This window comes from Cydia amplana, chromosome 23, assembly GCF_948474715.1.
Source record: "Cydia amplana chromosome 23, ilCydAmpl1.1, whole genome shotgun sequence".
Taxonomy (NCBI): domain Eukaryota; kingdom Metazoa; phylum Arthropoda; class Insecta; order Lepidoptera; family Tortricidae; genus Cydia; species Cydia amplana.
In genome coordinates this window covers 10,958,101-10,978,290 of record NC_086091.1, presented here as the reverse complement: position 1 = coordinate 10,978,290, position 20,190 = coordinate 10,958,101, and the positions used below count along the sequence as shown (strand labels likewise).

General features: G+C 36.9%; 1 protein-coding gene across 2 annotated transcripts in view; it reads left to right on the top strand.

Annotated features, from left to right (window-relative positions):
* The window catches only part of LOC134658781 (hemicentin-2), a 559,330-nt gene that overhangs the window by 347,212 nt on the left and 191,928 nt on the right, over nucleotides 1-20,190 (top strand). For both annotated transcript variants that reach the window (XM_063514419.1, XM_063514420.1), the window contains exon 4: nucleotides 15,477-15,631. In XM_063514419.1, coding sequence (XP_063370489.1) covers nucleotides 15,477-15,631 — 155 coding nt within the window. The remainder of the gene's footprint in view (nucleotides 1-15,476; nucleotides 15,632-20,190) is intronic.

The window sequence follows — 20,190 nt, the reverse complement described above, 5'->3', positions numbered from 1 at the left end:
AAGTCCTTAAGATCGCCTTCAATGTTCAGGTATAGATCTTCGTAAATAAAGTATTCTTCATTAATAAAATATTGCGTAACAGCCCGTTGTTCGCGTGGCATAACCTTTATAAGTTCTTGATGTGTTCGTTTGAACGTCGCCCAGTACTCTTGTATGCAACTTAATCTCGCCTCAACATAACCTCTTGTTAATCGTGCCTTAGGGCATTTCTTTAAATTCACTTGTGTTTTCTGAAGTAAACTTGCCGTATCTTGCAAAACAGTCATCAATTGATCCACCGTAGCCATTTTTCGTAATTTCAATCTTCACTTTCACGTAAAAACAGAAGTAAAATTAGAAGTAAACACAGAAGTAAACACAATGTTTCGAAGTAAATTGTTTAAGTTGAAACTAAATTGCATTGAAATCGTATCTATTAACTTGTTTCTATCGGCTTGTTTATCACATTCTTTTGTTCTCGCGGCCAGGTGTCCGACGGCGGGCACTCGATGCACTTTTTCCTTATCCGGATCGTTTGGACCATATGATGTATGCAGTAAGGTTCATTATTGAGTGGGAAATTAAAACACGTCCTCTTGCTATGATTTTTGTAATGCGACTAAATAAGAAATGCATGTATAATGCTGTCACTAGGTATTGTGATAGGTATTTGTGTGCGCGTTAACACTACTATAATGTATACGTTTTTGAAACTTGTTCCATTGCAATAAAACAAGCAATATATTAATTAATATTTAATTTTTAGTTGCGTCAGGCGTGGCTCACTCCGCGATTTCGTCGCTTTGCTACAGGTAGCTAAAAGTACATCCGTTCCGCCCCAATTTTGGGGAAAGCCATAAGCCGCGCGTGGCGCTGTCGCCACCTAGCGGCCATATCTGTCCTGATCGTGACAGACGCGTTTTGTTAGAGAGTGAGTCTTCTGTACCTAGTACTATTATTTATTCTGTGGTTGCGGCTAGCTAGATTCTAGTTTCAAAATATATGCGGCCGTTTAAGATTTGCAGCATCGCAACCAGCCTGCAAACTAGTGTAGTTTAGTCCCCACTGCGCTTGTAAGTTGTCCCTGTGTGTTTTGCTTTGTTGACGTTCGTGCCTGGCGAGAGGAACATTTGCATGAGGACGATTGAAAAAGTTTGTTGGAGCTTGTAATGCTTTGACTACGAGTTAGGTGAGGTTAGGTTTGTTAAACGTAGACGTGTAAAATTGCATACTGTGTCAAACATTGTTGCTATTTTCCCTTATCATTTTAAAATAGAGAATCGCAATTTTTTCGAGTCGGTAAATAATGGGCATAGCAAAAAATCTTTTAACGTTTTTAACTCAAACGGTTCATGTTTCAATATAACTGGCATATTTTTTTAATTGCCTCTAAAAACGAAGACCTTCACATTCTTTCAATTAGTCTATCTCCTAGGAATCAGATCAGAATAAAATTAAAAAAAAAATTATGGTTTTAAACTGATTTTGATATTTAATAACAAAACTACCGCGAGACACAGACATAATTATTATATATTAAAAACGGGTCACTCACGTATTTTAAATCGAAAACGCTCAACATGTTTCACTCCGTACCGAGGAGCATCATCAGGAGCCTGCGTTTGCGTTGTGATTTTGATATGACTAAAGGTCGTTTTGTGATTGGAGCGCATCTCAAGCGTTACTTTCACTTCATTTCGCATGCATCAATCATCGCAAGCGATCTTCAAGATCCTATCAAAAGATCAAAACGATAACAAATTGCAAAATCAGAATCAGCCTCCAGGAAGCACTTCACTAAGCATATGCTAGAGTGCAGAAAGCCGCACATAACTCCGGCACCACGACGTTTGTCTGAACTGGTTGAGTCATTAATCGTCTTCGCCTTGAGATTTATTCGGTGTCGGTTAGCTGTTGAGGCAGACGTATTGTTTTAGTGTTGTACTTGGTATTTTATGGTCAAAGTAGACTACATTATACGTAGTCTGCGTACAAGTCCTGCCTCGCACAGCTAAACTATGGAATGTAGTCGCCCACGGTATTTCAGGATCGTCATATACCTTCAAAACAGGAGTAAGTTCTTAAAAGCCGACAACGCACTTGCAACCTCCCAGGTTTACACAGGTGTCCATATTCGACAGTGATTGCATACGGTCATTAGTAATTGCATAACTATGGAAATAACTTACTACCTAAGTAACTAAAAATCTTGTATTAATTTATGGCAGGGCATAGAATATTTTATGCCAAAAGTAGAGTCTGTGCGGAAAGAGAAGAGTCGTGGAATGTATGGGGCCCCATACAATCCACGACTCTTCTCTTTCCGCACAGACTCTATTTTGTGGTATTTAAAAACCGGCCAAGTGCGAGTCGGACTCGCGCACGGAGGGTTCCGCACCATCAACAAAAAATAGAGCAAAACAAGCAAAAAAAAACAAGCAAAAAAACGGTCACCCATCCAAGTACTGACCCCGCCCGACGTTGCTTAACTTCGGTCAAAAATCACGTTTGTTGTATGGGAGCATTGGGAGCCCCACTTAAATCTTTATTTTATTCTGTTTTTAGTATTTGTTGTTATAGCGGCAACAGAAATACATCATCTGTAAAAATCTCAACTGTCTAGCTATCACGGTTCGTGAGATACAGCCTGGTGACAGACGGACGGACGGACGGACAGCGGAGTCTTAGTAATAGGGTCCCGTTTTTACCCTTTGGGTACGGAACCCTAAAAAAAACAAATAGGAAGAAGGCACGTTATGTTCCAACAAAGTAAAATAATAATATTGGAATACCAATAGACCAAAATTCTCATTCATAGCATTTCTAGAAGTATTAAAATTAAAAAAAAACTGTTAAAACACTGAAGTTATACTTCGTTTTTTTTAGCATTAGAAATAAGGTAAACAATCTTTATGTGTCTTTTAATTGAAAAACACATTTTAAAAATAAGTTACTGCAAATATGTAACAATTATGAATCTAATACGATCATTTATATTCTTCTGCTTTCATAAGTATAAGTTATTGATTTTTCAAAAGCGTTTTTCAATTAAAAGACATGTCAAGATCGCTTACCTTCTTTCTAATGCTAAAAAAAAACGAACTATAGTAATATACTCCACAATACCGCCATATTGAAAATTCACGTAGCACTAAAGGACCGCAAAAAGGCTTTCCCATAAACAATACAACAATAAAAACTATTTAATAATCCGGGAGCACGTAAACAGGATTAACGGGCGGACGCCGTAAACCAGGCGACAAGCGTGAGTCAGTTACGAGGAGGATTCAGGTGAATTAATATTATTGTTAAGTCTGATATTAATAATTTGAGATTGTAGTGTCTATATACACTACAATCTCAAATTATTAATAATATCTGGGTGACCGAGCTTTCAATTCAATTCAATTCAATTCAATCACGTAAACTGGATTAACGGGCGGACGCTGTAAACCAGGCGTCAAGCGTGAGTCATGTACGAGGAGGATTCAGGTGAATTAATATTATTGTTAAGTCTGATATTAATAATTTGAGATTGTAGTGTCTATATACACTACAATCTCAAATTATTAATAATATCTGGGTGACCGAGCTTTCAATTCAATTCAATTCAATTCAATCATTTTATTTCAGACATAAGTACAAGCTTATAATTATCATTTGTTAGTAATATGTACAATATAATTTAATCTTAATATGCTAATGTTAGTAAGTACACATTAAATTAGAAATAATAATAATAATTACACAATAATATCTTATTTAAGATAGCAAAGACTGCCGCTTTGCTCGGAAAACATATAATATCTCAAAAATTAGCGTTTTCCCAGAGATAAGACCTAGCTAGATCGATTTTTCGCCCCCGAAAACCCCCATATAGCAAATTTCATCGAAATCGTTAGAGCCGTTTCCGAGATCCCCGAAATATATATATATATATATATATATATATATATATATATATATATATATATATATATATAAATAAATAAATAAATAAATATGCAAGAATTGCTCGTTTAAAGGTATTAGATAGATAGATAGATTAGATAGATAAAACTTACTGACGTCTTGGTGACGTCACTGACAGTCGGCGCGATTCGGGAAATGATTTAGAGATTCACTAGATATGAAATAGTAAAGATATGTGACGTTCCACGGCAAAAGGTACCATTGCCCCGGCTGAATATTGGAGTGGCGTTAATAATAGCGTAAGCGCCAGCCGCCATAAGGTACCTTTTGGCGTGGAACGTCACATATCTTTACTATTTCATATCTAGTGAATCTCTAATTCATTTCCCGAATCGCGCCGAATGTCAGTGGATGTCAGACTGCGAGCAGAGCCGGTCGTACCGCGTAATGTTTGTGTTGGCGAACCGTTGGACATACACTGTATCGTATGATTTACTGAGATAAATGCAGTACTTTACAGAGATATTTGGTGGTAGGTAATTATAAATTGGCGAATTGATAGGCAGGGACCCAAGATACAGGCTTAGCCTAGTTTGTGTTCCACCGGACTTTTGTTCAGGTATGCAAATAAACATTTTTTTTTAATAGGGCCAAGGAACAAAATTGATGATGATCATTCCGGCCGATTTCGGCCATGACGACTACTTCGACTCCTAGTTTGCTCGGCGCTAGTGCGCCCGAAGATGGCTGACGTAGACATATAGACATGGACATAGTATACCTATGGATGAAATAAACGATTGATAACTATATCCATGAATTCGTTGATTACTAGAACATTTTCAAAATTTCTATTCAACTTTTGAAAAACTCTCTGCACTCTTGAGATTATGCTGTCAGCGAATTTCAAGCTCCTGTAGAATGCAAGCGAGAAATGCAAATTGTGTCGTTTTCAAGCAACTGACAGGTTATTCGTATAAAGATACAAGCTAATTTCATCCTTATGGTACGCAATATGGTGGTATTTTTAGCTTGAAAACGTCACAAATAAGGGACGAAATGGATTAAACTCATCGTATGCCATGACAATAAAGACAAAAGCAGTTAACTCTACTTTAAACCTCCCTTAAGGCCCATATTCAAAGGTCTACGTAACCTAGGGTTACCAAAACAGATGTCCCATTTTATGAGACATTTACATTCAACATTTGGGACTTAAGTTTGAATTTGGGAATACGGTATAATTATATATAGTATTTGCTTCAAACCTTTAATCAAATTCTTTACTTTACAAATTGACAGTACCGTTTTTTTTATTTTCCATTTGATAGGTGGATGTCGGCTGGATTAGTATTAAAAAAAATTATAATATTTTTTTTATATTTCGTTGGTAAAACGTAAAACATAGTAGATCTTGCAATATTTAAATAAAATTTTAGAAACAATATAGTTTTCTGAATTCGGCGAATTCTGTATAGCCCAATTGAGTAGCTGAAAATCGGGCTGTCCCAAAAAATCCATTGCGTCTGGTCACCCCAACGTAACCCTAAAAATTTACGGTCTCGAGACACTTACTGACCGTGCCTACGACCGTTAAACCGTAAACGGAAAGGAATAATATACGACATTATACCCGCCATTAACGCCGGTTTCATTAATGCAATTTTTATGGCCTTCGAAACAGAAAAAAATGCATGTGAAAAAAAAGTAAAAAAAAAGTAAACCTGTCGTGTACTAGACTTATGATGCTTTTCCCATATTTTAGTCTTGTTTAATATCTCAAGTTTAGTGCTAAGTACCGGAATTGCGACTCATTAATAAGCGGGGTTCACAATAGCGTGCCTAGAATAAATATTTCTTAAAACACGGCTAGAATAGATCTGAGAAGTAACTTAAATGATGGCGGTCTTTATAAACAAGCTCAGCACGACTTTATTCTATTGCGCAATAAATTCTATTCCTAAATAAATTCTATTGCCAAATAAATTCGTAGCGTAGCACCGTAGCATTCGTAGCACGCCTACGAAAGCCGTAGCCCGGTTTACAGCCGTATTCGAACAATGCTTATAAGATGTCACAGTGATACTGATCTGATAGTGTCAAAGTAACGTTTTAAAAGTTGGGCGTATCAAAACCAACTTAAAACTAGATGACAGGAAAACCAAAAAAAAATCTCAACAATCGATCTCCAGCTCCATGTTTTCATTTTATTGCATTTTTATGTTATTAATAAACTTTTATTGCATTGTCTTCAAATATACGCCAAATATCAACCTAATCAAACACCGAGATGTGATAGTGTGTGATTCTGAGTTCCAAAATTTCAATCAAGCAGGTATATTTTTGTAAGTAGCGGTGGTGGCCGAGTAGATATGACGTTCGACTATCAATACGGGAGTCGCGGGTTCAAATCCTGGCTCGTACGAAACTTATGTACGAAATATCATTTGATATTTTACCACGAGCTTTTCGGTGAAGGAAAACATTGTGAGGAATCTTGCGTACATCTGCGAATTCAAAGGTGTATTGTGAAGTCCCCAATCCGCATTGGGCTAGCGTGGGGACTATAGCCCAAGCCCACTCGCACATGAGAGGAGGCCTGTGCCCAGCAGTGGGACGTATATATAAACTGAATTATTATAATTTTTATACACATAAACGAGTGACTGATATCATAATAATAAAAAAAAAAACACTTTCAAACGTACGTACGTGTTAAGCCTGTTTATTCAAAATCCGTATTAGAATTGAAAAAAATAACGAGTCGAAATGGAACAAAAACACTTAACAAATCGAAAATATGAGGAAAATCGGAACATCAAACGATTGGTAAAATATTCGAAGTGCGGGGATTACGTTTTTATGGAATAATATTAGAAATGCGTATAAATGTATAGCGGATTATTTGGGTGTTTTTATGGAGAAATCGTTTTGAGCAGAGATTGTTGTTCCTTTAATAAAAAAAAAATCGAATGTCAAATCAGTACTCAAAGCGTCAAAAAGTTAATTTTGCCGAGACATTTTATATTTAAACTAGCGACCCGCACTTCGCACGAGTTACATAAAACCTTAACAAATTATACATAAAAACCATCCTCAAGAATCACTCTATTGATAGGTGAAAACCGCATGAAAACCCGTTCGGTAGTTTTTGAGTTTATCGCGAATATACAGACAGACAGACGCGGCAGGGGACCATGTTTTATAATATGTATAGTTCGCTGGCTCAGCCTTGCCTGCCCAACTATGTAAATACAATAATTAATTATAAGACTTAGCATTAAGCACTGTATGTACCTGACGTTTAAAATTATATTTTTATCAATAAAGAATTGAAATTGAAATTGAAATTGAAATTGATGATTGACGTTTTCTGCAGTGATGCATTCGGCAGCATTACATCAGCAGTCTTACAGCATGACATTACTGCCGACTGAATTGCCTACGGAAACGTCAAACTGCACTAATGCTTGTGTAGTCTTAATACGGACGGTACCTAATCAGTAATCAATAACAAATGAAGTTGAGATTTTGAAACATCGAATATACTTGTAATGCCTCTTAATTGAATACGTCTATTTGTCATTGGGTATAAGAATAAACAACCGATAAAAGATATGCACTGCCTTTTGCCCTTTGTCTCGTCTTGGCGGGGGCACGGCCGTGCCCCCAGATAAACGTATTTAATATTCTACCCTTAAAAACAGCTGCCATCTTTTTTATTACACGAAGACGTTTTTTAACAACACGTTTTAAAGGTATGGCCGAATTTGCCTTGCAAAACGTTATTTTACCGACGAATATCAATCGGAGTCATAAATCTTAATTTATAAATACTTCAAACGTTGAAACAAAGATGTGCCATAAGGGTCTAAAAGTCCCTTCACAAGATCAAAAGGGAGTGTTCACACGCACCTTAGGATTTTATGTAGATGAAATAATATATGTTTCCTGAAAATATTTTCTTGTAGCAAAATTATCATTAATGTAGGTACAGTCAGGGCTATTTACCCCAAAAAACGAAGTTCGCAAATTGCGGGCATTTTTCTCTGTCACTTTAATTACGCCTTCATTTGAGTAAAAGAGAAAGATCCCTGCAATTTGCGAATTTCGTTTTTCGCGGTAGCCCCTCAGCATCTAAAGTTGCGTCAAAAGTATCAAGTATAATTTTCTAATCACTACACCTTATAAAATAAAGTCCTCCGCTGAGACTTTCTGTTTGTGTGTATCTATGTTCGCGATAAACTCAAAAACGACTGAACGGATTTTCATTATTTCAGTTTCACTATTGTTGTAATTTTAACACATTCAGCGCCAGCGGGTATCGGGTACGCGTTACGAGCGTAGCCGATTACATGGGAAAATGCGTATGTATGTAGCGAAAAGTGACTACGGACTGAGCGCCCGCCTGGCGGGTTACTGGCAGTGATACGTTAATATGATAGCCAAGCGAGAGTGAAGATCTCCGTTACAGTTATTCTAGTGGTATTTATGCCTTGTTTAATCTAACTAATCATCAGAAGTGGAATTGCAAAAATACTTTTATCCCTAACAAAACTTCTGACCTCCGCAAAGTCGGTCAAATTCCGGATAGAGTGGTGTTTCCGCTCCGATGAGGCGGGAAATCGCCCGCGGGCCGTAAGTCCGCCCCTATATCACTCCAACTTTGATTACAAGTTCCTTTAATTCTTTGGGAAGTTTCACCTTTTTCCACTTTTGTTACATGCTGGTTTTGTGTAAACTATGTACCTACAGGGTGTAGCGTAACAGCAATAAAAGCTTTTATTATCTAACTGTGGTGAAGTGTAAAAGGAGAGTTATTTATTTGACCGGTTTATAATTTTTTTTCTTTGGTTACTGTGATAGTTACACGATCCCACTAACCCGGGATTAAATGGTTAAACCATTAGCCCAGTGTCAAATTGTACTGGTAATCATGGTAACTCCAGGATTAGTAACTGGTTAACCCCGGGTTAGTGAACGGTGCAAGTTTACGCACGTGTACGGAGCGTCACTGCGATTCCGTACCGTTACCGTTTTTAAGCAGCGGTGTGGTTGCACCTTTATACGCATTTTAACGCATTCCAACATTAATGTGAACAGCCTTTTCAAATGTTGTCACATTGTTTTATCCATCAACAAAACGGTTTTACGACGAGCAATGAAATTCGAAATAAAAAAAACGATCAGAATGCGGAAACGCGGTGCAGATAACTGTATTTTTATATCGAGAAGCCGATTGTAATTTAATGATTTTTTACGGTTTTCATCTAATTTTGATAGGTATAGTCACCTGCAATAATATGTTACTCTTTGAATGCCGCAAAAATATATGACACGCTCTTATGGCTCTACAAATAAGATCGTGTCAGTTATTTTTGCGGCCTCCATTGTGTAATATATTATTACGTCGTTGACCGTAGCACCAACCATCAGCGTTAATGTACCGTTCGGATTATGAATACCTTTGTTTTTGACGCAGGGGTTAATGTAATGCATTAACGCTTCTCACCCCGTTTTGAATCGCACGCCAATTAAAACGTAAGTATCAAAACGAGATTCACGATTCACGATTTTTGAATAAGAATCAGCCTCCAGATAAGTGTATTTTTATACCGGATGTTTAGTTGAATGGTTTATGGCTAAAGATAAGGATGGAGGTCGGTTTAATATCCGGAAAAAAAGGATGAAGGCTTTTTCAGTTTTGTTGCAAAAATAATGTTAGCAAATGTGAAATACAAAATTAAAATAGATTTGAGAGCAGGAAAAAAAAGATACCTTAAGTCTGTGATATCTAAGATGTAATTTTTTTGAAAAGATGTGTCCCGCCGAGTTTGTTGCCGGTCCCATATTGGGATACCCTCCTCCAATTGAAGGGGGATTTAAATCTTCTCGGGGCAGAGGTGTAGGGTTGGAGCCGGTCTACCTAGCTTTATTTGACGTTCATAAGCGCATTGTAATTATGCCTACTTGAATAAACTATCTTTTATCTTTATCTTTATCTAGTGAGATTCCCTGCGGCGGTAGCATGGTCACATTTTTATCGCTTGTCACCATGCCTGTCACGTCCTAACAAGTATGTAAGTGCGAACGCGATAAAAATGGAACCATGTTGCGCCCGCTGAGATAGTGTCGCTACAGGCAGGCTTTCATATGGCAATAATATGTATAAATACAGGATGCTTCCTGTAACAGGAGCAATAAATGAAACTAAAGGCTGTACTCCTCAAACTGACCAACATTAGTTCAGCAACTTTTAAAAATTATGAATCCTTTAGACTTCTCCTTTTTCATACAAAATAAATATTGCCTTCAATGTACGCTGACATCAGTGTGTTTGACGTTGCTTGTCACGCTTTAAACATAACAAAATTTGCAATACATTGCGACTTAGAATAAACTTTAAAGTGTAATAAAAATAAAAACATGAGTGGAATGCTACGCAATCCTTCGTCCTTTTATTGATTTAAATATTTTATTTCATTCGAAATCATTCTTCTTGCATCGCTGACAATCTTTTTGGTATTTTTTTTATAATTTCGAAATATTTTCTTCTTATTTACATCGGTGACATTCGATGATTTTAACGTCTGTTGTCAAAAAGTCTCCTCGCCAGTACCACTAAAAATCCGCAACGTGACGAAGTCCAATCAAATCTTGTCAAGTTATAATTTTAAAACATTTTCTCATTTAACTTTAACTAAAACTCTTTTCATTTTTATACCGCCATCTATCGTGAAAAACTCGTCTATTCAGAACAAGTTGAACCCACTTGGGGCAAGCACTGCATGCATTATAGTGAGTAATGCCGTTTACAAGCACCCTTACTGTCTGCCCGAGGTTTATGTTGGCCTACTGTTAGTCTGTTACACCGAAGCGTAATAAAAAAAACAACGGGTTGCACTCAGGAAGTGCCGGCAGAAGTGAAAAGTCAATCACTATTGCAAAATATCTTCAGCACCATGTATAATTGAGGTTAACGCCATCTAGCGTTATTTAGTCGCATTACTTGAAACCCCTAAGCACATCACTATTAGTACTCGAGTTATATTAATACCAGTTAGAGCGAAACTCACTTGATGGAATTTAAATCAATAAAGAAAAACTCAATGACATTGAAGTAACAGTTTTTCGATCAGGTCACGTGTCCGTCTTACATCTTACGGTCACGTGACACCACTCGCGAGTTTAACATTTTTTCCCTATCACAAAAAGTGCACAGCGTGCAGCGCCGCTAAAGAAGTTTTCACTTCAAAAAAGTTTTGGGGAAAAATTACATTTTCGGTACAAGCTTTTATCGCTGACTGTACTTTTATTTCCACAGGCATCGAGACAATTCTAAAAACCCCAAACACAATTAGGTTGCGTTGTTTTATCACAGAGTTCCTATGGCCACCTCCTGTCTCCAGCATCAGATCAGCTCGATGGTACCATAATATAGCATTGTCACCTGACATACATATGTGTGCAAATTTTCAGCTTCAGCGGAAACCGGAAAGAAGGTTAAATTTAAATTGCAAGATTTTATTTTACAGACAGACAACGAGACAGGTGAAAGTAAATAAAAGCTTGTAAAAAATAATACCTAATTATTCCGGCAAACACTCACATAATACAACGTTTTTAAATTCAGTTTATAATTATCATTCTTTGTTTAAGGTCCGATCGCTCTTAATCAACTGAGCTGCCTACCGAAGTTCGCACGATTCCAGTAGCTCAGTTGGTTAGGAGAGATTTGGCCGGTGTTCCGTAAGGTCGCAAGTTCGAGTCTTGCCGGAAGCGGTGAATATTACCATATCTCTTATTTCTAACAATTTTAACCAAACGTTACATTTCGTTGTTGGCCGAAAAAGCGCTGGTGGCCTAGCGGTAAGAACATGCGACTTGCAATCCGGAGGTCGCGGGTTCAAACCCTGGCTCGTACCAATGAGTTTTTCGGAACTTATGTACGAAATATCATTTGATATTTACCAGTCGCTTTTCGGTGAAGGAAAACATCGTGAGGAAACCGGACTAATCCCAATAAGGGCCTAGTTTACCCTCTGGGTTGGAAGGTCAGATGGCAGTCGCTTTCGTAAAAACTAGTGCCCACGCCAATTACTGGGATTAGTTGCCAAGCGGACCCCAGGCTCCCATGAGCCGTGGCAAAAATGCCGGGACAACGCGAGGAAGAAGAAGTTACATTTCGTTGTATAATACAGACCTTGGAAGTTTTTACATCACCTTTATTGTGCAGTGTAATGGAGGTCCCACGATTAAATATGGCGGCTCAACTGAGCCACTTGCTAATTTATACCCTCTGTAATAGAACGCTGTTAAAGGTTCCATTCAAATTCTGAATACACCAGCTTTACTGCCGCAATATTGCAGCGGCCGCAAATGTCAAAAATCTGAGCCTAAATTTCCATTTTTCCATTCGCGGCAGTAATGTACTGCATCAGACTGCATTACTGCAGGAAACGTCACATTTTATGCAAACGTAAGAAAATAACCTTAAACTTGTAGACGTTTCGTGCAGCATTGCTGTCGGCTGCATTACTGCACCAGTATTGCAGCGTGCCATCACTGCCGGCTACATTACTACCGCAAATGTCAAAATCGCTATTTCTCTCCGAATTATTGACATTTGCGGCAACAATGCAGTCGACATGTCGCGCTGCAATACTGCTGGTACAGTCAGAATCCGTACAGTACCTTAAAACGCTCTCTAATTTATACCATCCCTAATGGAACGCTATTAACGCTAGTTTTATTAGCACTAAACTAGCTATTTTAGCTACTAACTAAAATGTTAATCCGTGAAGTATTCTCTCTTAAATCCCTTTGCACACAATAATATATTTTGCAACGCTTGTTTGAAACCGGCTTCTTTGTAGAAAAAATGTATTTAAAGTGTCATTCTATGGAACTTGCTAACTACTTATGTAAACAAAAGTCACAGTAAGTGACTTTTGTTTACATACGTAGTTAGCAAGTTCCATAGAATGACACTAGAACACGCCTTTATAAGCTCAAAAGATTTTGCTACAATGTATTGTGCATTATTTCACCCTATTGCTACCATGTTTCCGAATCTTAAAAAACTGCATTTCCAGATTCACAAACAAAAAACCGTCAAATCATACAACTAAACCAATCACAACCTCCAACTAACAATTATAGCTACCGCAATTTATACCACCAAATAACCGAAAACCTCGACTCATTCCAATTCCAACCTTATTCTGTAAATAATAAATGTCAAGCCGACCGCATAGAATTCGATTAAACGTTACGTCAAATACATAGAGCTATCAATCTAGTAGAGTCCACTTGATTAGAGCAAAGCGCGTACTCACGGCCGAACTATTAGCCTTTGTCTAAAACCTTTGTTTTTGCGTTAATTAATTTTGCGTGACTTGTTTTTCTTGATAAAGTTTTTGGGGTTCAGTAGCCAAAATGGCAAACAACCCTTACTTATAGTTTCGTCATGTCCATCTGGCCGTACGTCTGTCTGTCCGTATGTCACAGACATTTTTCTCAGTAACTATAAGATATATTTAGTAGGTGTCTTTTGTGAGCCGCTAAGTACTTATTCTAGAAGTTAAAATTAATAAATAATATTTATTTTTTCGTTAATAGGGTTTGGTTATTTTGAAGAATGTCCGGAAAATAGCATGAGACGTAATTCATAATTACAAAAGAATGCCAAGGTGTGCCTGATAGATTCTTGAAAATATTGCTTAATGAATTTTGCTTCAGATAATATAATATTTATTTACAAATTCAATTTTGTTTGATGTTATCGAGCACTATTAACACTTATTACTTATTACTTTTTATCAATTCAAAAGTTTTAAGCAATTGTAAATGTTTTAAGTGAAATGGTAGTTCATTATAATTTTACTGTTTTCTTTCGTGATAGTTTGATATTTTATTGCTTAGGACTTAACTATTGTAAAATAATTTTCATTCCTTGAAAACCAGTTATTTGCTGGGTTTGCAAAACGAAATTCTTAATGTGTATTTAAAATATTTAAATTTGAATAAATTAAATGCCATTTCCAATGCTAAGAAATTTTACATTTATTAGTTTAACTACAGTATTGTTTGACAAAAATATATCAAAACAACTTGTAACTTTCAACAGTTCAATAAACCTTCTAAGCAAACACTTAAAACAAAGAACAATGCATATATATGTAAATTAACATATTAAAAACTCAATTTATTTCTTTATACATCATTTAATGTCCTCGCTTCCCAAATGGCTCGTTTAATGCATGCATTGTATTTTTGGCAGGAATTGTTTTTGCATGTAAATCACTGTATAATGCAACATGGAATGGGATTAGGTTTTTCCGCAACTCATCTCCGAGTTCGCAACGTACGTGCTTTTTTGAAAAACGTAAAAGCTTTGCTTCGGTATTTAAAACAATTGAAAAAAAAAAAACAGTATTTTTACAAGGTTTTTAATGATAGTTTTTTTTTGGCTTAACGAACTTTATGAACTAGCGAACGCGATGATCTTCATTTTAGCTTGATCTAAAATGCTTTCGTATATTCTGTCCGCTGCTGTTTTCCTCTACATATCGCATATCTCAATAGATTTTCGTGTTTTTTTTGAGAAGGTTCAATTTATTTTCCGATTCGGTTTTTTTTTATTTTCATCAAAATGCCACGAGTGTCCGCGACAATCATTGTCATCTTCGATTGTATATAAATTTGTGACCTCTAACTGTAGACCTCGCGAACACTCGTTAAAAAATAAATGCCAATTTTAAAGAAACATTGTACAAACAGCAATAGTCTTAACTGTACATCGGTGCCTTTTGTAATAAGGCCGATGTACAGAACGGCAGTGATGGTACGGGATGGCAGATGCTACAAAAAGTCACATGACTATTTCCATACATTATTTAAGTTACGATTTGCGTTCTCTATCAACGATTGTCATTGGCTAGGACCCTGCGGGCTCAGCACGGTTCCATTTTTATCGACTATCACTATGCCCGTCACTTTCGCACTTACATACTTGTTAGAACGTGACAGGCATGGTGATAAACGATAAAAATGCTACCGTGCTACTAGGGCTGGTCATATTTATTTGTAACGACAGACTATAAATCTTGTTGTAACTGACGTGGAGCACCGAAGTCGAATTAGTCCCCGCGGCAAGGTGGACATTCTTAATTATCGGCTGCCGTGTCTGAAGTTTACGAGTTCTGAGTTTCTTTTTGAAAAATGTTGGACTTTTACTTGCTTTAAACGAGACATATTGATAACTTTTGTCGTCTGTCATACCCTGACAAGATTTTAATTGGTCTTCGATATGTTGCGAATTTTAAGTGGACCTAATTTAAGTAATTAAGTGGGTAACTCTACTCCACTATTAATTTTAAACAATTATGTCATACTAACTGTAATGTACTGTATTTATCTCACTACATCATACGATATAGTGTATTTCCAACGGTTCGCCAACACAAACATCACGCGGTACGACCGGCTCTGCTCGCAGTCTGACATCGAGACTAACTGTCAGTGTCGCTCGAGACGTCTATACACTACCACTACACTAACGAACAATTTCCCTTTGTCCCCAGAATGTCAATCAGCCACGTCCCCAACTCCACCTTCGCCGAGCTGGTCATCAACAGCGTCCAGGCCTCAGACGAGGGGCTGTACCGCTGCGAGATCACGTACCTTCAAGTGGGAGACGACTGCAATACCGTGCAGCTGTCTCACTTCAACACATACAGTAAGTAATAGAATAACATCTAGATCTCTGACAACACCGATTATCGAATGAAAGAGTAAGAGACAGTTATACACCTAATGAGTATATATCACACACTCGCCAGACAAAGAATGAAGGACTTTATTAGAGCAGGCTATCTAGAACCAAAGGAAAGTTTCGTAGGAATTGTCTTTCAAATTAAAACTAAACAAAACAGTTTGCCACAAGGCTCTATACTAGATCCCATTTTATAAGGTTATTCACCAATTCGGTATAACGCCCAAGAATCTTAAAGTTTAAAGTGCCAATGCAAATTTAAAGTTCGCCAAGCTTCAGTAAGTACGATAAAAAAATATAGAAAACGCTCTCAATTCCTTTGAAGACGGAAGTGACATAACATTACTTTTGCTTTAAGAGGAAAAGGGACGAAGTCACGTGACCGCTTCTTCATACAAATGTAGTCCGCATTTTCCTCTCTGGATATTGATACATCACTATTATCTTATCTTAACTTTATCACTTACAAAAACGTATATCTGTATCACTGCCTTGAAATCACACCAAATATGTGTAAACACGTGTGTATTTTATTCCCTTGTCGTAAGGCGAAAATTGTATACATATATTTGAAGCAGCTAGAGTCTAATCCGGTTTGGGTGTCTTATCCGGATTAACCGATATATCGCGAGTTGTGTCAATAACCAATCACGACGAAACAAATCCTGGTAGGGATGTGAAACGCGTTGTTACATGTCGATAGTTTAAGGTTTAATATTTTAAAAATATGGGTTTAATATGTTATGGTTTTAACGTCAGGCAAAAAACAGTCAAACAACATGTAAAAACTGTGTCAACAATTTGAACAATAAGAAACTATAAGATAACCAATAAGCGTATAAGTAAGGAGGTTTCATGATAATATTAAATAACTTTAGTCTTTGTGGTTAGGCTTCCAATGATTATTTTTGAGCGAACGCTTTAACGGTGACAGGCGGCTTGGTGCAATCGACCCTAAGTGTTTAGATATATTTATTTAAATATGATTAAAATATTATTATTATACCTTATACTAATTATGTGTAAGATATTAACTGTAACAATAAATGTTTTTATGCTTACTGATAATGTCTTCCATTCTACCACATCCATACTAATTATAAATGCGAAAGTGTGTACCTATGTCTGTCTGTCTGTCTGTGTGTTACCTCTTCACGTTTAAACCACTGAACGGATTTAGTTTAAATTTGGCATAAAGATCATCAAACCATCCCTAAAAGGGGGGTGGAAATGAAATCGCGGGAAAAAATTAGTTTCATATAATTGAAATAATGCCTAATCATAAAAACGAAACGATAACCAAAAGTACAGATTTATTTTCAAATACTGTAAAATAGAAAATTCGTCTCAATTTAAGATTTCAACAGCTGTCGATAACATCGACACATCCCATCACTACCGCCATCTTCTCTACGATATTGTGTTTGCCCTGCCTCGAGCTATCCTATTCAGAGGTGCCACGTTCTATCCCCCTCTAACACACCACTAAACCTATCTTCCGTCTCGCTCCGTCTTAGGAAAAAGCTTTAGTGTGGAATAAAATGAATGCGGGATATTTTATTTGAAACGTTATTTTATTTTGGCCATAAAGGGAGAATAGCATTATATTTACAAGGCAAGTGCCCTGACTGTGTGTGTGTGTGTTTTACGTATAAATACTGGCATTAGAGTTGAGGTCACGCACACAACAACATGTCATGTAAGGACAGCGGAATTTTCAAATTTGTTTTTTTTTTCGTTCAACAGCCAATCGGGTCATTTTATTTAAGACAATTGCTAGGCGGGTTCTGTGGTCGTAGTCGCTTTTCGCTACGATGCGGTAAATACGTGTTATCGGCTACGAACGTAGCGCGTAGCTCGCGCTGGCAGTAAATGCGTAGCGTAGCGACAATGCGAGTTCATACTTGCTACGTGCATTTAGTAACAAATGTATGAATTTTCAATAAACAATCAATGTGAAAACAGGCCCCAATATGAAGGCCAGATTTACCCGTATGCCACAATTACCCATATTGACCTTATATAAAATTATATTTTAACTTAGAAAATATTAAATTAATCCGAAATAAAGCGAGCAACCCCCATAATATGACACACGCTTACTTTTTAGCCTTTTTATGACAAAGTTAATTCCTCCATAAAGAAAAACGACCCATAAAAATGTGCCCGACAAATTATCAGGTTTAGGGTAAATTGCATCGTAAAAACGAGTTTTAGGGACAAGTCTACAGATCTATGTATCTAGCAGATAGTTCTAGAACAAATCTTTTTCGGGCCCGACTACCACAATCCACCAAAATCAGTTATCTAACCTCTCTATCACTCTTGCATATTCAAGCGATATAGAGGCACATAACAAAATTTTGATTTTCGCGATTCCCGGTAGGCCCTTTGTAAACAAACCGCCTTGATGCATCAATGTCATATTTTATTGTCTGTGAAAATTTGTCAAAAATCAGTTTAAGGCACAGTATGTATAAGTTACTGTATAGTTTACGATAGGCGCTAGTGATACACTCTGGCGGCAGAACTTGCATATTGCTACATGAAATAGCTATGTATAGTCCGACAAGAAATTTTAGAAAATAAATGAGGGCGCCACTTCCTATGTAACTGTCACATTTTTGACGTAAAATGCTTAACATGGCAACTATATAGCATGAACTTTTTTTTGTTACATTAATTTAATTTCTACTATTTTATATGGCAACTTAAAAAAATCGGCCAAGTGCGAGTCGGACTCGCGTTCCAAGGGTTCCGTACATTAAGTCGACTCACGCTTGACTGCACATTTCTAATAGGTTTTCCTGTCATCTATATAGTAAAGAAGTAAAGAACTATACATGGTGTATTTTTTTTTTCAAAATTTAAGACCCAGTAGTTTCGGAGATAAAGAGGGGGGGGGATGGTCGGACAGACAGACAGACGCACGAGTGATCCTATAAGGGTTCCGTTTTTCGTTTTGAGGTAAGGAACCCTAAAAAAGACTGTAAATGCAACGCTTTTCCACCTAGCGACTCCCAAAGGCTTTTCCACATTAAAACCATGTCAACTTACATCACGCTCGGTATATTTTGAAAGCCATACTTCACTAGGGGCTAAAATGTAAGGGTTGTTAAAGCCACCCCGTTGGCGTCGGTAAATGACAACCTCATTTGAATAATTGCTGTATTGCTGAAGCAAATTTAATAGATCGATAGATTGACGGCCTGGAGCAATCGGTGACGTATTGATGTTGAAATAGATGAACTTGAAGGGGCGTTGGAAGTTTTAAATTAAATTGCTTTTAAGAGCTATTGCTTAGCCTTATTTTCTCGTAATGCATGTTAATTATAAGATGTAATTATTTTTGAAAAGATGTGTCCCGCCGAGTTTGTTGCCGGTCCCATAATGGGATACCCTCCTCCAATTGAGGGGGGATTTAAATCTTCTCGGGGCAGAGGTGTAGGGTTGGAGCCGGTCTACCTAGCTTTATTTGACGTTCATAAGCGCATTGTAATTATGCCTACTTGAATAAACTATCTTTTATCTTATCTTATCTTAGAATGCTTAGGCACCGACAACTTGGGTGAAGCATGGTAGGGGTGAATAGAGACAAAACTTAAAATGTGATTTCTCTGCTAATTTCCAAAAAAATACACCGATACAAATTGTACAATTCGATTGAAATTACGAGTAGATTTTGTATGATAAATTTTTTTGTGGGTTTATTAACTGTCAGGTAAATCACATTTTAAGTTTTGTCCCTATTCACCCTAGCTATCCCTATTCACCCCGCTTGACGGTATCCGATTGCCTGTTTCTTAAAAGAACAAGGGAAATTTCAGCTTTGGGTAGCGGAACTATCAGTACTGCTACATCTATTGTCAAGTAGCAGTACTCGTACCTGTAGTCAAGGTAAATATGTCTTACATTTAATAACTGTGTTGCCATTGATATAATATTAAATTAAATTAAAATTATTTTATATCGGATATCCTTAAAAATAAATAAATTTACAAAATAGAAAACAATAAAGTTACAAAGGTTAACACAATAAATTAATTCAATTATTTCATATATAATTTCAATCGGCGGGGTAAATTTATGGCAAAAGGATATTTTTTTTTGTGATATAGGTATGACAGATAAACGTGTCATATGGACCATTTTTCGAAGTCAAAAATGTATTGAGAGTGTCGTCTACACATATACCTACCGTCACTGTTAGAACCATGTACCTACCGTGTTGTAACCCAAACACTTTGTTTCCTATACAAGTCTTCGTTAAAATGTAATATGCAAAATTGATAGAGCGCCCTCTTTTGAAAGCAATATCTTCATTCTTCAGCATATTGCAGCATGCATTGGCGCAAAATATGTTTAACTTTATTCAATTTCTCTTCAGTAAATACTGACTTCATATTTCCTGCGAACGAACGCTGTTGTAATGCACGACACGTATGCGATACGATTCGTATTTGTGAAATATAAATCGTTGTTTGAGTATTTGAACGGATAAAATCTAGATGAGCATTTTATCT